This window comes from Callorhinus ursinus, unplaced genomic scaffold (assembly GCF_003265705.2).
Source record: "Callorhinus ursinus isolate GAN/ISIS: 27379988/994484 unplaced genomic scaffold, GSC_fseal_2.0 scaffold5, whole genome shotgun sequence".
Classification (NCBI taxonomy): Eukaryota; Metazoa; Chordata; class Mammalia; order Carnivora; family Otariidae; genus Callorhinus; species Callorhinus ursinus.
This window is the reverse complement of record NW_027397067.1, coordinates 34,907,745-34,933,603: the sequence shown is the minus strand read 5'-3', so window position 1 is coordinate 34,933,603 and position 25,859 is coordinate 34,907,745. Positions and strand designations below refer to the sequence as shown.

At 36.1% G+C, this 25,859-nt stretch overlaps 1 protein-coding gene across 1 annotated transcript in view; it reads left to right on the top strand.

The window, feature by feature from the left end:
• CNGB3 (cyclic nucleotide gated channel subunit beta 3) overlaps nt 1-25,859 on the top strand; it is a 136,778-nt gene that overhangs the window by 55,829 nt on the left and 55,090 nt on the right. Inside the window, exons 4-10 of the mRNA XM_025870561.1 lie at nt 6,344-6,498; nt 9,601-9,753; nt 10,762-10,970; nt 17,375-17,425; nt 20,419-20,505; nt 23,781-23,845; nt 24,586-24,708. Coding sequence (XP_025726346.1) covers nt 6,344-6,498; nt 9,601-9,753; nt 10,762-10,970; nt 17,375-17,425; nt 20,419-20,505; nt 23,781-23,845; nt 24,586-24,708 — 843 coding nt within the window. The remainder of the gene's footprint in view (nt 1-6,343; nt 6,499-9,600; nt 9,754-10,761; nt 10,971-17,374; nt 17,426-20,418; nt 20,506-23,780; nt 23,846-24,585; nt 24,709-25,859) is intronic.

Sequence of the window (25,859 nt, the reverse complement as noted above, 5' to 3'; positions counted from 1 at the left end):
GTGCTCCATGCAGAACGTGCCCTCCTTAATACCCATCACCAGGCTAACCCATCCCCCCACCCCCTCCCCTCTAGACCTCTTTATCTCCAAGTTCCTAATTGATTCTCTTTCAAAATAACCTATTCCGACTAAATATCTATTAAAATATATATCCTCTCTTATCTCTATTTTTTAAAAAATTTTATTTCTTTAAATGAGAGAGAGAGAGCGCACGTGCATGTGCACATAGACACATGCACGAGCAAGGGGGAGGGGCAGAGGAAGAGGGAGAAGCAGGCTCCCCACTGAGCAGGGAATACATACAGAACCCAAAAATCATGACCTGAGCCAAAGGCAGATGCTTAGCTTAACTGACTGAACCACCCAGGCACACCCCTTATCTCTATTTTTAATTATGGTCTGTTTTACTCATTTCCTCGGGAATTAATTTTTCTGTTTATTTACTTTAGTGCTTCTGATAAAGTTGATTTTGCACACTTGTTTGGTAATTCTTGGCTTATGTGATTATCTTTGTACTTGAAATTCCCCATAACTTATATAGATCCATAGTGTACAAAAAGAGAACAATAGGAGTCATCTACCTTGGAAGTAGAAGTATTTTATTATCAACATTGTTCAGGATTATCAGCATATAGTGATAATGAAAAAGAGACCAACTTTCAGTCATTTATAGTTTTTATTAAATTGGCTACAGCCCATACCCCCCCCTTTACTGCCTGCATCTGGAGAAAATCATTCCCATTCAACCCCCTCTTATTCTACCTCCTCACCTCAGTCCACCATAGGGTAAGCCATTGCTGTAGATTCTATTCCATTTAAAATATTCTTTCTACAGTGATTGTGGGAAAGAACACATTGCCAAGAATTGTACCACCCACTCATTGTCTGGACATAGAGTCCCCCACTTCTTATTCTTGCCATCACCTGGGACACAGCTCTGCTTTTCCAGCCCAAATCCCATCTCACTGCTACATCCTGGAGGCGGTGGCTTCTGCTTCTATCCACTCAGCGAAGGTTAGGGATGAAAGAAAGCAAGCTACTTCCCTACTCTGAATGTTGTTCCTTGTGTCATCATCCCAGTGATTGACCGTGGCCCCTTCTGACCTCTTAAATCCACCCCCAAAAGGTAGAACACTTCCAGAATGTCTCTCACTTTGCAACAAATATCTTCTGTGAGTGTTTTGGGCGGTGTTTTCTTCATTAATAATAACAGCAGTGCTGTGCACATCGTAATTTGTGAGAAATAAATGAGTTAACATCTGAACCCATGTGCTTTCTGTCTTTAAGAAACTTCTCAAATTTCTTGTTTTCTCGCTAACACTTTCCTGTTTGTTTTCCAGTACTGTAGATGTTTTAAATCTTTTTTGTCATTTCTAGACATTTATGGCATTCAGCCTATTATCTTGATTTAATTTTTCATCTGCTTCTTAGAATAACATTACCCCTTTTTTTTCTAGATATGTATGCATTCTGAAATAGTCTGCTCAGGCTGCCATAACAAAATACCACAGACTGGGTGACCTAAAAAATAAAAATTTATTTTCTCGCAATTCTGTAGGCCTGAAATCGAGATCACAGTGCTGTCATGATTACTGGTAAGACCTCTTTTCCTGGCTTATGGATGGCTGCCTTCTCACTGTGTCTTCACATGCCTTTCTTCTATGCATGCACAGAGAGAGAGCCCTCTTCTTCCAAGGACACCAATCCTGTTGAATTAAGGCCTAATCCTTATGACCCCATTTAACTTTAATTACCTTTCTAAAGACCCTATCTCCAAGTACAGTCACATTGGGAGATAGGGCATCCATGTATGAATTTGGGGGGGGACACAATTCAGTCCATGGTACATTCTAATCAGTCAGTTTTTAAGTTAAAAAACCCCAGAAATTTACTCAGAAGACACTAAGTAAGAATAAACCTAAGGGCATATGTAGAATGAAAGAGAGGACTTTAACTAAAGAATCTTTAAAATCAGGGTGGCTGATTGGTTCATTTGGTAAAGCATGTGACTCTTTCGAGGCCATGAGTTTGAGCCCCACATTGGGTGTAGAGATTACTTAAAAAAATTTTTTTGAAGAATCTTTGAAGTCAATATAGGACATGTTATCTTTCCTGAAGCAAAGTAAGTGCACAATAAATATCTATTAAAAATAAATAAATAAATAAATAAATAAATAAATAAATATCTATTAAATAAATGAATGAGGTATTCAAAATGTGCCTTAGAACTTTCCCAAGACACCATTTTTCAGGACCATTTTGTGAGCATATCATTTGACTCTTTCAGGCTGCTATTATATGGGAAAAATGATAAAAACATAGTTGTTGCCCACTTTACTCTCAAAAAGTACCTGAAATCATTAGAGAAGTTAACATGTTTATTAACATGAAACATATTAGTATTTTGATTATTTTATGTTTACATTGATATGTGTACCCATTCTCTTTCCTAATGGGTTAAGATTTGGGAAGGACTGCTATTAGGCATGTTGGTGTGTGTGTATGTTGATGTGTATGTATACATGTGTACATATGCGTCTTATGGATATAAATGTATAACCTATGTGATATTTTTATAACTTTTTTGTTACTTTAGTCTTAAAATGTTAACTTTTAACAAAGTTAGGCACCACTACATTTATGGGCCATTACAATGTGATTCACTAACAATAAAAATAAATATCTTGGACACAACCTCCAGCACTTAGAGATTAACAGAAGAAAAGATCTAGAGAGTGGACTGCTGGCAGGGATTTAGAAATAAACTTTGGAGTCACAAATGCATTTTAGCATATTCTAGACAGATCAAGAATTTAAGATAGGAAATTGTGCATCATAACATCCATATGTACATTTCCATATGTAGAAACTAATGTGTATAAACAATACCATATGCACAAGTGAAATGCGATAAACAACTCAAAATCTTTACAGCATTTAGAGGTGAATATGAGAAGAAAGCCAAGTAAGACTTGGTTGAGTTATAACTATACCAGCCCAAATTTGCTTAAAATTTGTACGTTTTATGGTCAACCACAAGATACGTTGGTAATAATCAGAATTTTATACTAATTTCAAGTATTTTCATTCTGAAATTTACTCCTATAAAAATGTCCAGTCATTCAAAGCAGGTTTCTTTTCTTCAAATGTAACTTTTGAAAACAACTGTCTGAATTTATCATTAATTATTGAGAAAACACAACAAAAGAAAAAAAACATGCTCCTCTCCCCCATTTCTTCCCAAATTAGAATATAATATTCTTTGTCTAATCCCTATCTTCCAACAAGACATGAATAATGGTTTTAAAGGACTTTGATCAACTGGAATTTCTAAAGAGTTAAGTCATTGAAAAATGGATTTAATACTTAATTAAGCATTAAGAAGAATCTAGTAAATTTGCAAAAGCCAAAGTTTATTCAAGATTTTACTAGAGGGAATAAATACCACTTTTAACTGAGCTTGGGAAGTAATGAATGGAAATCTAAAATACCACTTTATAAACAAAGGCAGAGCCTGTGCACTTTTACAAAATATTTGTGAATACAAAAATGACAAAATTTGCAGTTTGTGTGCAGGATGAGACACCACTGACCTCCCTTTCCAAACTCTTAGCTTCCCTGATTTTTGTGACATTTTTCTCTTTCAGATCTACCTCTCTAATTGCTACTTCCCAGTTCCTTATCTTATGCTACTCCTTAAATGTCAGCAAATTACAAGGTTTGACCTCCCAATCTTTTCTTGTTCTATGCAGGCTCTTACCAGTAATCTGATCCACTGTATAATTTCTACCATCGCCTCTAGAAAGGTGATCCTTCGTTCAACATCTCCATCCAGCTCAGCCCTCGCTGCTGAATTCCAAACCCAAATTCTCAACTGCCTGCTGTACAGAATGTATTTTAAAAGAATTTGATTCTTCATTCACAGACATATACTGAACTGAATGTATTTATAGTTATTTTACAACTTAGGCCTCCATCTGAGTTGCTTATGCAACATCACAGTCACCCACTTTGCTAACTTTCTGGGACTGCCACAACAAATTACTATAAACTGAGTGGCTTAAAACAACAGAAATTTATCCCCTCACAGTTCTATAAACTAGAAGCCCAAAATCCAGGTTCCTGCCAGTTTGGTCCTTCTGAAAGCCTGAGGGAGAATCTGTTCCATACCCTTCTCCTAGCTTCTGCTGATTGCCAGCAATTCTTGGTGTTTCTTGATTTGTGGTTGCATCAACCCAACTCTGCCTCCATTGCCACAGGGTGTTCTCCCTGTGTGTCTCCTCCCTGCCTTCGCTTGGCCTTCCTGTAAAGATACCAGCCATCAGGGGTGCCTGGTGGCACAGTTGGTTAAGCCTGTGCCTTCAGCTCAGGTCATGATCCCAGGGTCATGGGATCAAGCCCTGCATCGAGCTCCCTGCTCAGCAGAGAGTCTGCTTCTCCCTCTCCTACTGCCCCTCCCCCACCAGGCTGTGCTCTCTCTCTCTCTCTCTCACTCACTCTCTGTCAAATAAATAAATAAAATCTAAAAAAAAAGATACCAGTCATTAGATTAGGGGCCCACCCAACTGCAGTATGACTTCACCTTAACTTAGTTACATTTGTAAAGACCTTATTTTCAAGTAAGGTCACAATCTGAGGCTCCAGTTGGAAATGAATTTTAGCAGAACACTTTTCAATGTAGTCCACTGACCAAACTTGAAATTTCCACTGTTATATTAACCCATATATTTTAACTCAGCTCTCTCCTTTCGAGTCAGACTTCCTCCACACCACAACTAAATAACTTCTTTCTTTTTTCCATTTTTTTTTTAAATATAGCTAATAATGTCCCTCTTCTGCTTAGAATCTTGCTCTACTTCCCCATTGGTCTCAACTGACCTCATAGGTGATTTGGGAATTTATGTTAAAATGTTTGAGGCTTTGTTATACTCCACAGAGCAGCAACTGATACACTTTTTCTCCAGCTGTATCCTTTGCCTTGAATATTTTCCCTTTACATTATCAAAGTGCCATTCATCTTTCACTGTGAACTCATCCCTGACTGCGACCATCCATTTTACCTCATCAAAAGAAGTCATCCCTTTGTGTTATACTAAAGCAACTAGTTTAAGCTAGAGAACATGTATCACTGAGTGTACATGAAAACTTTCCAAGAGTCTTAATAAACACAGACAGTTTTAAAAGAATCGATTTCAAGATCCACATCTTACTTAGGTACTCTTTCTTAAAACTGATATCCTGAGTACACCTACAGATCACAAGTTTCTCTTTCCTATCTTCCCTTTCACAAATGGTTTTTCTCCTGTTTTGCAAGAAAAAAAAAAAAAAGGGCCTCCTTCTAACCCATCCCAATATTACTATGATGCATTTGCCCTGGAGTGCAAAAGCTCCTGCAACCCCAAACACAAGAACAATTGTCAAATATGTATTTTGTTTTGCTTATATCCCTGATTGAATTTCAAGAAAAGAGGACTACTGTGTTAATACTATTTTTTCATCAGCTCTTTTTTTAAATGAGTGTTCTCTATACTCTTATCAAAAAAATTAAAACAGGAACAAATGTCATTCTAACAGCTAGTTTTTTATTCTTCCATAGATACATAAACAAATTTTAAAAGCTTCACTCATCTCAATAATAGAGTTTCAGTAAGACTTTCCTTCTAGTTTTCTTTACCAAAGTTTATAAAATGTTTACATATTTATGTAAATATGGTTCATCGAGGAATTATGAGGAATAATTATTTTAAAATTACAGTTAGTAATATGAACAAGAAATATCAAATATCACCCAAATGAAGCATATTTACATAAGTATATCCATTGTTTCTCTCTTCTACCCTCATTTGTTTATCTCATGAAAATACATGTTTCTTCTTCTCTATTTGCCTTTTGTCATTCAGTCACAAAATTACCTCAAGAAAAAATACATTCATAGCTTCTGCATATAGGTAGGTGAGGGAAAAGATGGACGAGGATTACTCTATATGAGAAGCTGGGGGAAAAAGGATGAAATAACTGGAAAGGAGCAGTTAGGGGAGCCTGGGTGGCTCAGATGGTTAAGCGTCTGCCATCGGCTCAGGTCATGATCCCAGGGTCCTGGGATCGAGCCCCACGTCTGGCTCCTGGCTCAGCAAGGAGCCTGCTTCTCCCTCTGCCTCTCCCCCTGTTCGTGCTCTCTCTATATATATATCTCTGTGTCTCAAATGAATCAATAAAATCTTTAAAAATTAAAAGAAAGGAGCATTTAATAGCGTACAGTCTATAAGGAGGGTGAAAAAACTTAATCTTTTCCCTATATATACTTCATGGATCCATCTCTATCACCATTTTTTTCCTCATTTAATCCAAAAAGCAAACCACTTGGAGCCCCTGTTATAAATGAGTATGCTGATGCCCAACTACACAACTTGGTGAAAAGGATGCATCAAAGAACAATGCTCTACAAGAAAAAGTTGGCAGAAGGAGATATATCCTCACCTGAAGCCAGCCCCCAAACTGGTAAGCATTGTTATCTCAAAGTACTGGAAAAAAAGAAGTTATGAGGGGATATGTAATGTCTTAGTTTGGGTTCTCCCAAGAGCTGACCCTGAGACAATGATTTAGGTGCAAATAGTTTATATTGAGGGTGATCCAGGAAGGTGAGAGCTGACGAGATGGAGACAGGAGTTAAGACAATAAAGATGTATTAATGAGAGGGCTTCTTCTGTGGGCCATCAGACTTGATCCAGCTAACAAACTGTGTGGATCACACTTAAGAATTCTCCTGAGAAACCTTCCCACTTTTTCCCAAAATGGTTACATCAATTAACATTTCCACCAACAGTGTACAAGAATACCCTTTTCTCCACATCCTTGCCAACATTTGCTATTTCTTGTCTTTTTGATACTAGCCATTTTGACTGGTGTGAGGTGATATCTCATTGTGGTTTTGATTTGCATTTCCCTGATGCTGAGTGATGTAGAGCATCTTTTCATGTGTCTGTTGACCATTTATATGTCGTCTTTGGAAAAATTGTCTATTCAAGTCTTCTGCCCATTTTTTAATTGGATTGTTTGTTTTTTTGGTGTTGTGTAAGTTCTTTATGTATTTTGGAGGAAGTGGCAAGGGTATCAATCCACCAAATCCTGTTTTCCATTAGTTAAGGGTTACTGTTGGGGCATGTTGCTAACTTTCCAGTACTTTAAGCAAGCCATCTGAGAAAAAATGCTGAGGGGGACAGACACAGGGAGCCCTCTGCACAGGACTCTTAGACCCATGGTATACGAGCAAAGCAACAGCAATATCTGCTATGGCAAGTTTTATTGTAAATATTAATTAAGAATACTCCTGATAGGGGCACCTGGGTGGCTCAGTTGATTAATATCGAATGCCTTCAGCTCAGGTCATGATCCTGGGGTCCTGGGATCAAGCCCTGCATTGGGCTCCCTGCTCAGCAGAGAGTCTGCTTCTCCCTCTCCCGCTCCCCCTGCTTGTGGGCATGTGCGTGCTCTCTCTCTCTCTCTGTCAAACAAACAAAATCTTAAAAAAAAATACCCCTGATATACAAAGCACTTATTATAAAAATACAAGAACACTACCTGAAGACACAACATAGCAAAGAACATCAACAAACTAATCACATGGTAGAGTGGGGCAATTATCAGCCTCCCTAATAACTACAGAAATGTGTTTATGAAAAATTAAATAAGTGCAATAAAGCAGACAAAAATGATATATATTATGATTACATCTTTGTAAAAATATTTATATATGTATAGATAAAAATAGAAGAAATTTTGGTTGTTTAATAACAGTTAAAAATCAAACTGTTAATTATATAGGATAGAGCTGAGGGTTGCCTTGTAATTCTGTATAAGATAAGTTGGATTTTCAAATTAAACTATGTATTATATAGTAGTTTCCCTTTTAAAAGAAGAGGCTATAAAAAATCAGTCATTATATTTTGATAAAGATAAGTTGAAAAAATATTTCGAGCTTTATCCATAACTTGAAAGATATGTGTGAGACTAAAGAAGCATGAAACTGAAACCTGTGGCATGATGTATATTTGTAATGTTTCTTTTCAATGTAAATCAAAGGACTGACTTTATTCATGCTACAGAATTTGTAAGAATTAAGCTTGTATTTAAAATATCCTGTTTGTGCAACAGATGTTGGCGGGGATGCAGAGAAAGGGGAACCCTCCTACACTGTTGGTGGGAATGCAAGCTGGTGCAACCACTCTGGAAAACAGTATTGAGGTTCCTCAAAAAGTTGAAAATAGAGCTACCATACGATCCAGCAATTGCACTACTGGGTATTTACCCCAAAGATACAAATGTAGGGACCCGAAGGGGTATGTGCACCCTGATGTTTATAGCAGCAATGTCCACAATAGTCAAACTGTGGAAAGAGCCAAGATGTCCATTGATAGATGAATAGATAAAGAAGATGTGGTATATATATACAATGGAATATTATGCAGCCATCAAAAGGAATGAAATCTTGCCATTTGCAAGGACGTGGATGGAACTGGAGGGTGTTATGCTGAGTGAAATAAGTCAATCAGAGAAAGATGTGTATCATATGACCTCACTGATCTGAGTAATTCTTAATTTCAGGAAACAAACTGAGGGTTGCTGGAGTGGGGGTGGGGTGGGAGGGATGGGGTGGCTGGGTAATAGACATTGGGGAGGGTATGTGCTATGGTGAGGGCTGTGAATTGTGCAAGACTGTTGAATCACAGATTTGTACCTCTGAAACAAATAATGCAATATATGTTAAGAAAAAAAAGAAGAAGAAGAAGATAGCAGGAGGGGAAGAAAGAAGGGGGTAAATTGGAGGGGGAGATGAACCATGAGAGACAATGGACTCTGAAAAACAAACTGAGGATTCTAGAGGGGAGGGGGGTGGGGGGATGGGTTAGCCTGGTGATGGGTATTAAAGAGGGCACGTTCTGCGTGGAGCACTTGGGTGTTATGCACAGACAATGAATCATGGAACACTACATCATAAACTAATGATGTAATGTATGAGGATTAACTTAACGATAAAAAATTTAAAGAAAAAAAATATCCTGTTTGTGGGGTGCCTGGCTGGCTCAGTCAGTAGAGCATCTTGGGGTTGTTTGAGCCCCACTTTGGGTGTAGAGTTTGTTTTTTTTTTATTTGAGAGAGACAGATGGAGAAAGAGTACACACAAGCCAGGGGAGAGGTAGAGAGAGAGAGAGAAGCAGACTCCCCACTGAGCAGGGAGCCTGATGTGGGGCTCAATCCCAGGACCCTGGGATCATGACCAGAGCCTAAGGCAGATGCTTAACCGACTGAGCCACTCAGGCACCCCTAGAGATTACTTTAAATTAATTAATTAAAATATCCTATTTGTAACACCTTTGGGATAATTTACTAGGAAGCTTTAAATCTGCTGTTTATTTCCAAATTTCAGTGTTTTCATTACCTGGATATTGTCATTAATGTCACTATTTTCAATGTCATAACATGCTCTATCTACCTATATTGAGAAGGGAAGATTCTGAAATGTTCTGACTTCAAGAAATCCAAGCTTTTCTCATTAACCTAACCTAACCTCTTAAAAATGTGTTTTTTTTCTTCCCTATAAAGCAAAGCCCACAGCTGTACCATCAACACAAGAAAGCAATGCTAAGCTAAAAGAAGAACATTACTATCACATACTGTGTTTTAAATTCCAGAAGATGCCTCTGACAGAGTACCTAAAACGAATTAGACTTCCAAGAAGCATAGATTCATATAGAGGTACCATCAAAGGGTTGACTATCCCAGTGGGAGGGCTAGCTATTACCAAGAACCCCTGGAACCCAAAGTCACAGATGGCTTCCATTTCTCCCTAGCCCACATTCTGAATCTATCTAGAAAGCAGAATTTAAACTAAATTAAATATGCAATGGATTGTTTGACCCTCTCTGGTGAAGGCAAGAGGTAAAATATTCCTGCCTGTTTTTAAAGGGCATGCCAGTATAATGTGGAATAAAGTAAATGTATAATCATCAAAATAGATAAGTGATTGATAATAGATAGATAGATAGATAGATAGATAGATAGATAGATAGATGGATAGATAGATAGATAAAAATAAATAAGAGGCAGTCCAGTCTATGCTGCCTGTAATTACTTTTGAAAAGAAAGCCCCAAAGCATTCAGTGATATGTATACTGACACCCTTCCCCCAAAAAGTCATTATGAATTATCTGTCTTCTTCCATGCCTTCACATTGTTAATTATTCTAACTGAACAAATCCCTTCCTATGGCCTCCCTTGGGCAGAAGAAAGCAATGTGTGAAAGGACATGGATTGCCTTTAATGGGCTGATTCTCTGCCTTCTCCAGGTCAGCTATACTCTTTCAGCAAGATGTGGCTTTTTGTCAACCTGTCTGGGTGATCCTGCAGCTTAACTACTGATGCACAAAAGACCTGCTGCTGCAGTTATCCAAACAGGGCATCTCTGACCTCCCTGGATCTCTTCTTCCTTGATCCATATAGCACAGTTACCTGTGGGGACAGACTCAGAATGACCACTTCTTGGCAAGAGGAGAAGGCCTCTCTCCAATGTCAGAAGAGCTGATAAGATCACTCAACATCCCTTGTAAAGCCCAGTGCTTTCCACTGTAGAGTCATAATTGCACTGAATTTTAATAGACCCTCTTATAGCAATTTGCTTATCTCCAGAGGACAGAGCTCCAAAGTTACCAAACTAAGCAAGAGAATTATGTTAACGCTTGTTACATGCCATTTGGATTTTTCTAGATCGACTCTATCTCCTGTGGCTCTTGCTTGTCACCATTGCTTATAACTGGAACTGCTGGCTTATACCACTGCGCTTCGTCTTTCCATATCAAACACCGGACAACGCACACTATTGGTTTATTACAGACCTCATATGTGATATCATCTACCTTTGCGATATGCTGTTAATCCAACCCAGACTCCAGTTTATAAAAGGAGGAGACATAATAGTAAGTGGGGCTGGGGAAAAGCGGAAACTGACAAATATCAGGTTGGACTACAAAAATAGATTTGCAACACTGTTTATTTAAGGTCTGACTAGCTATCTCTGCCTGTGTGAGTCTTTAACCGCTGGAAACCACCAGTATAGTAATACTAGTAACAACAACAACAACAACAGCAACCACTGAGAACACACTATGTGCAGGGGACCATGCGTCTCCCTGTGCTTTAGTTTCCTCATCTTAAAAATAGTAATAACAATAGTACCTTCACAGTGTTGATGGAAAGACTAAATGAACTGATGCCTGGAACTGTGTTGAGTGCCTAATGAGTGCATATTAAATGTTAGCTATCATTATTATTTCAGTTAATTTCTTTACAATGCCTTGCTTAATCCTTTCAGTCACCCTATAAGAAAGATATTATTATGAACCCCATATACAGAAGAGGAAACTGAGGCTTGGAGAGGGTAGGTGAGATGCTCAAGGCACAAAGCTGGACAGCAGCTAAGGCAGGATTCAAATCCAGACCTTGACTCCAACACCCATGCTCATTCCAACTCTACCGTGTTGGTTCATGTTGGTTAGTTTTTCAGAATTTGAGAATATGTGAAGATAGAAAGATAAAACCAGGTCTGAAATATCAAAACCATATACATATTTTATCTAAATAATGTAAAAATATATATATAAACTATGTATGCAAAAAGAAATGATTTAATAAATATTTCTCTAGTAATCACACCTCAAATAGTCTATGAGGCAGTTGTTTTCCACCATATTGCAATCTGCCATTCACCTCAATATTTTTTTTAGAATAAGGCAGGTATTATATCATTCACAAGAGTCTATTCAACTTCCTCAGGAGACAACCTGGTATTGAGAGAAAGCACTGGGCTATAAGATTTTTAGGACACAGACTTGTACCGTATTTATCATTGTATAGTCAGCACTGAGCACAGGACCTGTACATAGTACAGAAAACAAGTCCAAGGTCTTAGGTCTTGACACTTTGGGAAAACCTAACTTAAAAAGAAAAGAAAAGCTGTCATGACCCTTTTAATCAGTGTAGATTCACGGCACTGTCCAATATAGTGGCCCCACTAGCAAGATGTATCCAAATTTAAATTTTAATTAATATTAAATAACATTAAAAGTTCATGTTTCTCAGCCACATTATCAATATTTCCAGTGCCCAGTGATCACATTTGGGTAGAGGCTACCATATCAGAGAGCATAGAATATTTCCACCCTTGCAAAATGTGCTATTAGATAGTGCTATAACAATGAGCCATCAAGATTTTCACTGAGACAGCCAAACCATAAGAAGGAAGCCACACACCCTGCAGACAGGTGCCAATCACAAGCACATAAAACACCCCTGTGGTGTTTTGGGGTTTTTTTAATTAGTATGGTATCTACTGGCCTCTCTTCTATTCACTCTTCCCCCATCCAGGTTTATCACATCCCAATTCTCACCATCAAATGCCCTGGTCTACTTCAGAAACTACCATTCTTACCCTTAGGAGAAATTATTTTCTCCTAGATTTATTCTCAGTATTGAGAGAATTTCATAAGCAACCCAGTCAATCTAACAGAAGAATATGTTCTCACAAGCACATACACAAACCTTAAAGCTTCTACTCCTCAGCCCTTCCCCCGCTAACTAGAAGGATGCTTCCTTTCCAACTGATGTCCACTGTAATATCCTCGTCACAATCTCAGTGGGAACTGCACAGAACAGACCCTCCAATGGATCTGTCACAGTAGGAAGACCAGACTGAGGGAATACATGGCACCTTGGGTTCATACATATTTTTGAAGAATAAAGGTGGGTTCCTTAATCTCCCAAATATTTTCTTTTGAATCTCCAGATAATCTTAAATTATCAAAAAGCTGAAAGGAGTAGTTTTGGTTATTGTTTTCTTTTAGAAAAAAATTTATTTGCTGAAGAAATCTTATTATTTGAAAGCTTTCCTAGAAAGAAATTCTAAAGACAAGAGCTATAGCTGTAGCAAGAATTTATTCAAAATATTCCTTATGTGGACCTCAGAGTGCTAGTCAGCTCACCAGCACTATCCTGAGAGCTCACTGGCAGCTTGATGAATGATGATGATGGTATACAAATAAGAAATAAACAACCCACAAAAAAAGAACACTAATTTCAACCTCCATTAGATGCACAAGGGGGGAGAAAATCAATGTTTGACAAATGGAAAATGACAAAATCAGTAAGGGGAGACTTATTTTCAATTTTCTAAGAGGGCTTTACACACAATGGAGTGTTAAAAACAAGAAAAATAACCAATAAAAACAAACTCAACGGGCTCTATTTAAAATGCATTATCACAAACTACAAATACAGAGCAGGAACTAATTGCTTTGTTTGTTCAAAAGAAGTTTAATGGTTTCTTTAATTTGGAATAGGTAGTGTTAGCCTTTGAAACTTGATTACATTTTGTTAAGAAGACCATGCAAGTCAAGTACCCAAACTGAAGATCAATGACTACGTTTAGCTATCTATGCTACTTTTGGCACACTGCCAAATTGTTCATTCATTCATTCAACAAACATTTATTAAATATCTACAGTTGTCAGGTATTTCAGGGCTGGAGGATGGAAATATTAATTCCCCCAAGGCCTTGGAAAACAGACAAGTAACAAAAGTGCAAAAGGCCACAATAGAGGAAATTAGGAGGGTTTTGCACAATATTTATTTGCAGTATCCTTCTTCTGAGATGGTGTTACACAAAAAGAGAATAGAATTTTGTATCAAAGACCAATAAAAGAGTCTCTTATCTGTAATTTCCTTTAAAACAGAAACTGAAAACAGAACTGAAAATGACAATGAGGATTACTGAGATATATGAGAATCATACCCACAACACTGCTAAACCTACCCATCAAACGATTCATGGAAACGCTCAGTGCCACCTACCCATCAAACGATTCATGGAAATGCTCAGTGCCAGCTAGTGACAATGTCAATCGGACCTAATGTTATAGTCAACCACTTTTGGCACTTAGTCTTCTCAGTTACTGTTTATAACCTGACCTGAAGAAAATTAACTACTCCTTTCTCCATGCTCTGTACACTTTATTCATACTTCTGTTATTTAATTGTTAAATAAAAATGAGGCTAATTAAGATGTAGTAGAAACAAACAGACCAGGGTCAAATTCCACCTCTGAAATTTACTAATAGCATTACTTGAAGAAAATAAATTCACCTTTTCATTAAATACTATCTTTTCATCCATAAGATGGGAATTACAGTACCCACCTCATAAACCTATTGTGAAGATTAAATAAGACAATATGTACGCCTAGGCCAGAATCTGGAATCTAGAAGACATACAGTAAGTTGTTGAATGAATCAAATGAATGAATATCCACACATTTAACTTCCCCTAATGTCTCCTATTTGCATCTGTAGCTCTCTTTCTTACCTGATAATAAGTTTCCTGAGTGTAAGGACAGTATCCAATTCATTTCCCTCTCTACCTTAGGAACTCAGAGAGTATATTCAAGAAATGTTTGAAGGAGTGAAATAATGGCAATCTTCATTCAAGGATCTTCTTTCCTTGAATAATTATTTTTATATCCATCTGTTCTATATGAAATTATGGAATTTCTATGAATTATTTATCAGAAGAGGTAAATATAATTGTACCTGGGTAGAGCTTCTTCAAAAACTTACTTTTGGAAAAGGATTTAGGTGAAGTCAGCATATCCTTTCTAAAGCAAGCCTCCCCTGAAGAAAGGTTGCCTGCAAAATGATGAGGCTTAAAAAGAGAAAGAAAATTAAATAGGGTACCATTTTTTTTAAATAAGTGCCTAATTGTTACCTTTAAGCATGCTGGTTGTCATAAAACTAATGATGCCAAATTTATTTAGTGCTCCAAAGAAGAGAGATTTTAGAATCACTATATCACATTTTCATCTAATCAAAGTTTTTGTTTCATTTACTTTTATTTATTCAATCATAGGATCATAGACAGCCTGAAAGTAAAGGGATAAAAGTGCTAAAAACATTCTTCCAGGGTTAGAGGAGAGAGTGGTATTTTAACGTTGTAGCACTTGAAATGTATCTGTCAGTCCCAGATAAGCTTTGAAGGAGCTGACTGATTTTACTCAAGCTTGGTACATGATTCAAGTTAAACTTCTATATATGTCTACCTGTGGCTCAGTAAGCCACTGAGTTTCACAGTAAAATCATTAAATGAGCATGTCTTATATATCTTCCAATATATTTCTATAAGATTTAGTATATATGTTTGGGTAAAAATTATAGCTGAAAACAGGTGGGGGGAGCAGGAATTGGGGAGTTGGCTAACCAGTATTTAACACAGGTCGGCAGTGGTTTAAAACCTCTGAACTTGGATAGTCTGGATGATAATTGTTAGAAGACACTGCTTCCATGTGTCCAAGTTATAATACTTCGGCTAACTCACCAATAGCACAAAGACAGTTCCTCCCTACCTATACTTAAAATTTAAGAATGTAAATCCAATATTAGCATTAATTCTTTTAGGTCTGAATGGTAACAAATGCCTCTTAATCCATCACTTATCACATATTTATTGGGCACCTACTATGTGTTAGATATTGCTTGCATTAGAAACTGGAAAAACTAGACAAAGATATGGACCTTACCCAAGCAATTCAGCATATGAAAGACAGACAAAAGAAAAATGGTGAGGTTTGTAATGGGAGTCATGACAGAGGTAAGTCCTAAAGATTATGAGGCACAGGGAAAACCATGTGAAGGAGAGGACACCTGGTCCAAACCTTGATGAATGAATTTCAGTTATCTGCACACCTCTACCCCCACAAAAAAAAAGGAACAAAACATATGTTCGAGGCTCTGAAAACAGCATAGGCAAAGTCATGAAAGTGAGAAACTCTGATGCTGAATAAAGTGGATGTGGGATGCTGCAGGAGGTGAGTGAGACAGAGAAAGTAGAGCCTTTGTAGACCATGGAAGGGAGCTTGTATTTTTTTTAAGTCGTGTGGAGTCAGAGGATTTCACATAAATGGTGATTGTTAAGTAATCTGATTTAGCATGAGCATCTAGCTGCCATTATAGAGTGGATCAAGGGGAACAAGACTTAAGGCAGAGACCCATGCCAAAAGGAGAGAATGAACATGAGGAAATTGTACTATATGCTAGCTAATTGAACATAATAATAAAAAAATAATAATAAAATTGTAGGAAGAAGAATCAGTAGACTTGGTTGCTGGTTGGATGAGGGCTGAGGGAGAATGAGTGGTCTGGGATCACTGACCAGTATAGATAAGGATGCTCATAGGATTCCTCAAGAGGAGGAAGGGTGGGGTGGGGAGATGGTTAGGCTAGTGGGGAATGGAGAATGATGATGAATTCAGGTTTGGTGTAGATTAAATCTGAGATAAAAATTGCTAAGTGAAGACAATAGGCAGTTGCTTGTCCAGTTCAACAGCTCCAGAAAGTGACATTAGATGTCAGTAGATATTTGAAACCATATAAGTGAATGAAATTTTCTAGGAAGCAAGTATGAAGAGGAAGAGAAGAGAGCTGAGTCCTGGGGAATGTTGACATTTAATTGGCTAACCCTAGAATCAAAAAGGACCCCAAAAAGTTAGAACTGAAGAAGTAAACCAAAAACAGCATTTCAGAGTCTAAGAAAGAAAAAGTTTCAAGAACAAATATCCCCCCAAATGTCAAACGCTTCGAAAAGTTTTATTCATCTCTTTATTCCTTTATCTATTCATCTACTCAATAAGTATTTATTGGGCTCCTAATATATTCTAACCACTAACTATGCACAGTTGCTCAACAGAGTCAACTCTGTCCTCCTAACTCTCAGAAATAGACAGACATTTGGGAGTTATCCAAGGTTACCCAATATGTATAGATGAACTCCAACATCCCATTTGAAGATAGATAACCATTTAATGGAATAAACTGAATTCAAATAGGTGAGTCAAGAAATATACATGTGATTTCAAAACATGGTGAATGCCATAAAAAATGCTAAGTACTATAAAGGATCCCTTGGGTGTGATCATGAAGAGGTTGTTGGTGGCTGTCACATTGGTAGTCTTAATGGAATAAGAAAAGTGAGCAAAGGTCAAATTGCCACTAAATTGTCATGGGCTGAGGAATAAATATGAGAGAAGGATGCAGAATAAAGCAATGTAGGCAACTATCTTAAGAAGCTTGAGTATGACAAACAATAGATCAATAGCAAAAAGAAAACAAATGACAAGGAAGATTTTATTCTGTTTAAAGAGATGAGAGGATAGAGCATATTTATTGGCTGAAGTTACAAGGAACCTGTAGAGAGAAATAACTATAAATATTTATTCAAGTAAGAAAATAATTGAGGAAATTGGGTAAAATTTATATAAAATATAAATGTAACATTTCAGGTGGATTCAAATGAGTTAAACAGACACTACAGGAGTTCTATAAAGTTTCAGGTAGGTAACTGACAGTTTCAAAATTGTTCAAATAATCCATTACCATTTTGATTTTAAGTCCTATTTATAAATTTCTTTTTTTAAAATTTGCTTCCTTTTTGAATCATAGCTTTTATGACAAAGTATACAGATGAAGTTCTGTTAGGCAAAGGCAAGCCTGAAGTTTTTGTTTCTCAATAATTACATGATACACTTCCATGAATGTGAAAATGTGGAATTCAATGCATGAATCTTTATCAAGCACAACAAAATGTTAGTGCTCACAGTTAAATTCTGATTAAAATGTCAGTAAAGGAGTACGGAGTATTCTTTGTCTTGTCCATACAGAATGCTAGCCTCCAATTCGTGTAGCATGATGATATAAAAATCTATCAAATTTTTTCTACTTTTATTTCTTTCTTGTTCATATAAACAAAATAAAAAACAAAAAGGAAGCAATTATTTAAATAACATGGCACTTTTCTGTCCTCAAATAACAATATAATTGTGGTTTTTTTCACTCAGAATTATTTACACCCAAGTACTTTATTATCTTTTATTTGTTCCTCCTAACTCTCAGAAATAGACATTTGGGAGTTAACCAAGGTTACCCAATATGGATAGGTGAACTCCAACCTCCCATTTCAAGGACAACACTTTTGTGGCCTCAAATTTTGTGTAACAATACAAAGCTGGGGTTAGGTGCCAAATTGTCCCCATTGGTGATCTATGGTGATTAAAATTTCTTTCAACTTGTTTTCATCTCCAACTAATTTTCATTGTAAAAAATTGTCACATATTTGGCATATTCATAATCTACACTACTTTGATGAACTCCACAAGAGGATGACCATTCTTTTTAAGTGTCACATATTCCAAATTCTTAATCACTTTCTTGAATTTGAATTAAGTGCAAATTTTACGTTTATTTAATTGTGGTCACTCCTTTTGAATTCCCTTAGCACATCCTGCTTCTCTATAGCATTGTATTATAACTATTTTTGTGTTTCATTATTCCACTATTAGATTGTTAACTTCTTGTGGACAGAAACAATATTTTACTCCTATTTCAACTGCAACATGTTTTGCAAAGTGCCTTGTACAGAGTTCAGTACTGGTCAGTTCTTACTCAATTCAATTTTCTACAATTCAATGAGAAATAAATCATCTTTATCTAACAAATAACACATTAATGTGTTAATATCAAACATGACTTATGACTCCATGGAGAATTCAAGTGGGCAGTTGAGCAATTAGATAACAAGTAAAAAGACCACAATTCTGACACATTAGTTCTAATAAATTTATTTTAAAGATTAAATAAAAGTTATTATGATTTGACCAGAAAACATGGGTACTGCAGTAGCACTAGACAAGTCAACAGTTCCATACTCCTGCTCTCTTACTTATAAGACATTATTTTAGTAACTGCTCTCTATACCTCTTAACTTGTTACAAAGCTCAATATCTGTAAGGTAAAATTAATGAGGTTTGAGGATATGATGTAATTTATAAACCAATACTCTCAGTAAGGAATTTGTTTATAATAGCCAATATGGTTAATTCAAACTGGAAGTTTCATTTCTTTTCAATAGCATGAAGATATTGTGAAATGCTGTTATGTAATTAATTACCTCAACTTTCCCTTTTAATATGTATGGCCTTACAGAAAGCTCTTAACTGTTCTTAAATGTCTTAAATGTTTTTTAAATGTACTCTATGTTTCAAAACCATGGTTTCAATACCATGTAAAAATTAATGAGTATGAATAAATGAATGAAAATGAATAATTATCTTACATAAAAGGATTTCTTACTGTCATCCCTGCAATCAAGAAAGTATGCAAGTGATGTTGCCATTTCACAACTACCAGGGTAACAGAAAACCAGTATAATTAAATACATGACAAATTTAAAAAATTTTTTTTAGCTGTAATAGTACTTTTAATAACTTCTCCTATTGGAGTTACTGATTAATTGTAAATGGGACTGATTCCTTTCCTCTCTCTTAACCTGCACAGTGTCTAATAGATAGATTTCATAGCAGTTTATTGTTAGCATCAACCCAAATGAAGAGCAATTAAAAGAATTGAGTCATCTGGGTGAACCACCAACAATATAATCAGCCTTGAATACTGGAGAATAGGCTGAAACATAAAAATATACAACTGCGGGGCGCCTGGGTGGCTCAGTCAGTTAAGCAGTTAAGTGTCCGCCTTCCATTCAGATCATGATCCCAGGGTCCTGGGAGGAGCCACACATCAGGTTCCCTTCTCCATTGGAAGCCTGCTTCTCCTTCTCCCTCTACCTGCCACTCTCCCTGCTTGTGTGGGTTGTCTCTTTCTGTCAAATCAATAAATAAAATCTTTAAATATATATATACAATTGCAGTTAATGTGCAATTGTCTCAAATAAAATCAAGAGTAGACTTGACGTTCAGTCCAAGAGCCCCACATTTAAAATACTATTAAAAATGTATTTTAACATTAGTAGCCGTGCCATCTCTGAAGTATATGTGACACTCAAAAAAATTGCAGAAAATGCAGCACCTAAAGAGAGCTCAGATGCAGGGCGCCTGGGTGGCTCAGTTGGTTAAGCGACTGCCTTCGGTTCAGGTCATGATCCTGGAGTCCCGGGATCGAGTCCTGCTTCAGGCTCCCTGCTCAGCGAGGAGCCTGCTTCTCCCTCTAACTCTCCCCCCTCTCATGTTCTCTCTCTCTCTCTCTCTCTCATTCTCACTCTCTCAAAATAAATAAATCTTTAAAAAAAAAAAGAGAGCTTAGATGCATGAAGATAGAATGAAATACATTGGAAGTAGCCTACAAAATAGTTTTCTTATTTTCATGGTGCGAATATACCTTTCAGTGGCACCAGGCATACTATGGAAGGCAATTTTATATTAAACAACAAATAATTCATGGTGCCTGGTCAGCTTATATATACAATGGTATGAATCAATCCATGTCCAAAAAAGCACACAAACATAATATGATTGTGAATGTGTTTTTCCAACAGTTGGATGTTGCATCGGTAATGCCATTTGATGTTTTCTACCTCTTCTTTGGGTTTAATCCAATATTTAGGACAAATAGGATATTAAAGGTAAGATAACCATATAATTTTCTTTTTATAGTAATGGAAATCTTGAAATGATTTATGTCCTAAAAGTATAATATTTTTAATTTTTCCCAAACTGTCCTTTTTTTCCTTCAATTCTATGAATTTTTTTTAAAAAAGGAAAAACATCATTGTTTCTACTGATGGAAGTTGCTCTTGATTGTTTTATTCTATATCTCACAAGAGATAGTTTTATAACCTAAAATAGGAATGCCTTTAATAAATACCTAAATACAACTATAATTACAAATGAATCTATCATAATCTTTCATTATCGTATTCTTTCCCATTTGTCCTTTTTCATCGGTCACTGAATGCCCAGAACACAGGCCGCAAAACGAGAGTTAGATTAGATTACTTCTAAGTTATCTTACTCATCTAAAATTCTATAATTCTAAAAAAAAGCTGCAAACAATTTTACATAACAAAATTATTTTCATATTTGTATACAACTCAAATATCCACCAACAGGGAACTAGTTAAACAAATTGCAGGACATCTATATAATAGAATACTTTGTAACACAAGAAATTAATAAATAAAAAGGAAGTTTTCTATGAACTTAAACAGGAAGATCTTTAAGATAAATTGCTAATTTAAAAAAAGCTAATTACAGAATAGTTTATAGAACGGTACTTACTTTTGTGTAACACAAAGGGAAAAATATTCCATTTCTTTGTATTTACATAAACAGTGGAAAATTACCAAAAAACTATAATAAAAATGGTTAACTGAGGTGGGTGGGGATGGGTGACAGGAGGGTAAATCAGAATAGGGGAAGGAGTGGGAGAAACACTTTTAAAGGCATATATTTCCTATTGTTTTTGAACTATGTGCAGGCATTACCCATTCAAAAAGATTCTAAGACAGAAACATTTTATAACTCATAGCTTCATCAGGCACCTAAAACAAACCTGAGGAGAGTCAGGATGTGAAATTTCATGTAAATCTTTAACAATAGCAATGATAATATATTTCCAAAGACAACCTGTGTAAAAGGAACACCAAAGATTTTATAAATTTTAGGTGGTTATCTCTCACACATTGGGAAGACAACACAACATAACCTGGGGACACGGTAGAACCTGACAACAGCAAAAATAACAGCAACCAAAAAAAAAAGCAGCAACTGCTCTTCGTTGGATACATATGGGGTGGGGGCGACTGCATACTTTGTTAAACTTAATATTCATAATTTCATTTATTCCTTCAAATAACTTCATTTTAGAGATGAGGAAAATGAGAACAGGTTGGAAAAATATGCATTCTATCACATATTTTTCTGACTCCAAATTCTTTACTGTAATCAAATTGGCAAATAAACTTCAAGCTGAAGGGGGCTTTCCTTCCATGCCCATAGTTTTTTTCAAGTTGAAAGGGACCTTACCCTATATTTTCACATATTTAAAACAACTCTAGAGACTTCTGGTTTGACCTTGGAATGTGGGTCTAGATTGGAGCAGAACTTAACTTCCCAGGCAGCTTAGCAGGTAGGCCATCCCTCATCAAATTTATAGTCTCACATAAGTTTCCAGAGGTTCCTGCTCAGAGATAACCAACTTTCCAGGAAGACTCAGGTTCCTATAGATTTGGGAGTTTGTCTGGCATTATAATAAAAACTTACAAAATGCCAACTCTTCATACTTCCTCTCTGTATCTCTAAGGTGTCCAAAGACTCTCTATATTCAGTAGCTTTTTTTAAATATAGAATGTCCTGAAAATCAACATTGGTCTTGTTTTCATAGCCCCATAGTCCAGTCACTTCACATATAAGTGTGTTATTTTAATGCACAGTTCTGTAGGAAATTTTTCATTTATCTGTCTCCAAATTATATATGAGAAAATAAATTAAAAGTATAAATTTGCTCTACAGTGAACACTTCAGCTAAACTTAAAAACACATTTGTGCAAATTTCTATTAAGAGTACAATAAGGGGCAGCTGGGTGGCTCAGTTGGCTAAGCATCCGACTCTTGGTTTTGGCTCAGGTCATGATCTCATGAGTCAGGAGATGGAGCCCCATGTCGGGCTCCTCGCTCAACGGGGATTCTGCTTGAGATTCTCTCCCTCTGCTCTTCCCCCACTCATGCTCTATCTCTCTCTCTATCTAAAATAAAGATAAATCTTTTTTTTAAAAGCACATAAACAAGTTACCACAAATTGAAATTATCTCAATCTGAACATTTGAGGGATTTTTCCTACTTAGGAATTCTGGAAAAACAAATCATTTGTGTATATTTCTAGGTAAATAACAATTACTATTATATGTTTTTTAATTCCAAATGTTCTGTTATAGTCATATTTACAGTGGATGAATTTTGAACTCAATAAACTGTGAACTAAATAATCTTCAATAGTCCTTTCTGTCTGTAAGATTCTTTGAGTCTAAGCACATTAAATAATTAAATACACTAACTCTTGTATGGATACAACTCTTTTAGGAGGCATTTCCTCTTACTGTTCTCATTTTACAGATGAGGAAATCAAGGTACAGAAATATTTAGTGACTTTTCCAAGGTCGCACAATTAGTGAAAGGCAGAGGTGAGATTGGTGTTTGGCTCTGGATTTCGTGCTCTTACTCTTGCCTTATACTGCATATAGTAATAAAAGAGGAAGGGGGGGTAGGAGTGCATGTAGGTTGTATGAGCCAAAATAGAAATAGAAGTAAACAGGAAAAGCCCTTGAGGGAAATAGCAACTCTGGATTAGATGCATATAAACTCATTGTATCTCTTTGAACAATGTCAAGAAGAGCTAACTAATGCTCATATTACCGGACTTTAAATTTTGTTGAAATAAATACACATTTAATGTAACTTGCTTAAAAATAAAGCTAGTGTTGAACAATGGGACTTAACATGTATTTATAACTTCAATGGGTTATATCATACTTTTCCTATTTTACTTATGTCTTGGGTGGAGTGCGATTTTAATTATTGTAAAATAGGGTTCTACTAGATGCTTTAAAAAGAAAAAGGGAAGAAATGTGTTTAGGCTTGATTTTCGACAAGCATTACAAACAAGACTATAACTAGAGAATAGAGATAAAATAAAGCAAAAAGCACTGGGAGTTTGGCACCGTTCTCAAATGTACTGGCCAGAAGAAAATACGACTAAACAGACCTTAGTTTGCTTGTTTTAGAGACTTATGAATGGAATTATTTTCAGTAACAAATAAAATTTATTTTACATAGTTTTATTTAAATAGATGTATTTAAAACTAACACACTTTTGGATTTCTTCTGTTTGTTTTCTACATAGTACACTTCATTTTTTGAGTTTAATCATCACCTAGAGTCTATAATGGACAAACCATATATCTACAGGTAAAGTAAACTCAGTATACTTCCGGGGGTGACAGAGAAAGCAATGGCACCAACAGTTTAGCCAGATTTGAGAAGAATATGATCTCCCTGATGAAGAAAACAGAATAATCTCAGAATTTTGGCTATATAAAATAAAGGGTTATGTTCTAAAACAGACTGGAATATTTTGAAGTGAGATTAAGGCATGAAAATCATATTAGATTTTAGAAGAATACAGAACTAAAAATAGAATGTATTACCTGCTCCAGTCAGAACAAGTACAGATAAGCGTGTTCCTTCACAAGTTGACTTTGCTTCTCTCTCATGACAGTTCATTCTAATCCAAATTTCATTCATTTGCTTTCCTGAACTTCACTTGCACAGAGACTTCTAGTCACTATTAATTGTAGCATAAAGTCCCATGAGCTTTTCAGAGATATCCAGCTAAATCAGTGTAGCGTATTTTATGGGACTCAAAGTGGAGAGGTGACCCCTGGGGCATGTCTTTCAGGGGGTTGATTCATACCATCTGTGAAAAGAGAGGAAGGTTTTTTTTTTACACTCTGTCAATCCCAGTCAAGACACTACAGTTAGAAAACATGCAATGGCACCATCATTTTATACTGTACTAATGAGAGTTAACAGTTCACAAATTTAAAGCAAGGAGGTTCAGTGGAGACTTAAAGGAATAGAAAATGTTAAAATAGGCTGTATTCCAGAAACAACATGAGTCCTTACTTTGCATTTATTCTCCTTGGCAGAGTCATTCGAACAACTGGATACTTGCTGTTTACTCTGCACATTAATGCCTGTATTTATTACTGGGCTTCCGACTATGAAGGAATTGGAACTACTAAATGGGTGTATAATGGTGAAGGAAACAAGTAGGTTTTAATTTGAAGGAAATTTTATGGATTCTTCTTCACTTTCTGTTTCAGTGTATGCATTTTCTTAAGCCAGTGTTTTTGAAACTGTAACTCACAACCCATTAATGGCCAGTAAAAACTTTTTAGTAGATCAGTAAGTGAAAGAGAGTAAAGTAGAAGAGAATAGAATAGAAAATATCAGTCTGTCATACCTAGAAGATATGTGTGTGTGTGTGTGTGTGTGTATCCTGGGTTGGCCTGAGAAATGCATTTCTTGCTCTGGATTATGATCAAAAATGTTTGAAAGCCTCTGCTTTAGACATCTGAGTGGTAAGGTAACTTTTAATAACTCCAATGCTGATTGTTAGTAATGAACAATGTTAATTATTTGGAGGGCAGGTGCAGTAGCTAATTAGTTTACCACTGAAGGATTTTATGGGTTTATGAGTCAGCTATAACCACTAACTCAATTAAACACTTACAGAGTAACAAGGATCATAAATTAAACTTGACAGTTAGATATGCAAGTATCACAGGAATAAAAGAAATCATTTGAGAAATTTAGGGCAGTAGCATTATGACTAAATAATAGCAACCTGGGTTATTTAATAGTGAGATTTCCTTTCGGAAGATACAAGAGTCTGGCATAAAGTAGACTCCCCTAACTTTCTGCTCCAATGAAATGACTTGAGCATATTATAAGGCAATGTCGTTAATGGAAAAGGACAGGTCCCAGCATGACTTTGAAGAACAACTCACAGCAGCCTTGGGAAGGAGAGCAATTATAGGATAGAGCAAAGAGAGTGAAAATACCTCACAAAAATTACACACTACCTAGAGAAAGGATGTGTGTGAGAGTATAACAACATTTTTTGAACTTTTAACCAGAATTGATTTTAGAAATTTGAAGTCAGAAGACCTACTGGTTGGGAAAACATACGCATATACATACACACACACAGAATATCTATTCCTGGAAAGTTTATAACCAAATCTGTAAGTAATTCCTTTTAGAATATGTATTAACTTAAGTATATATTTAATTTAGTATAAATAACTAATTGATATGGAAAACTGAGTAAGGCACCAACTATATTAAATAATGCCTAAAAGTGAGCATGTAAGAAAGAAAGAAAGAAAGAAAGAAAGAAAGAAAGAAAGAAAGAAAG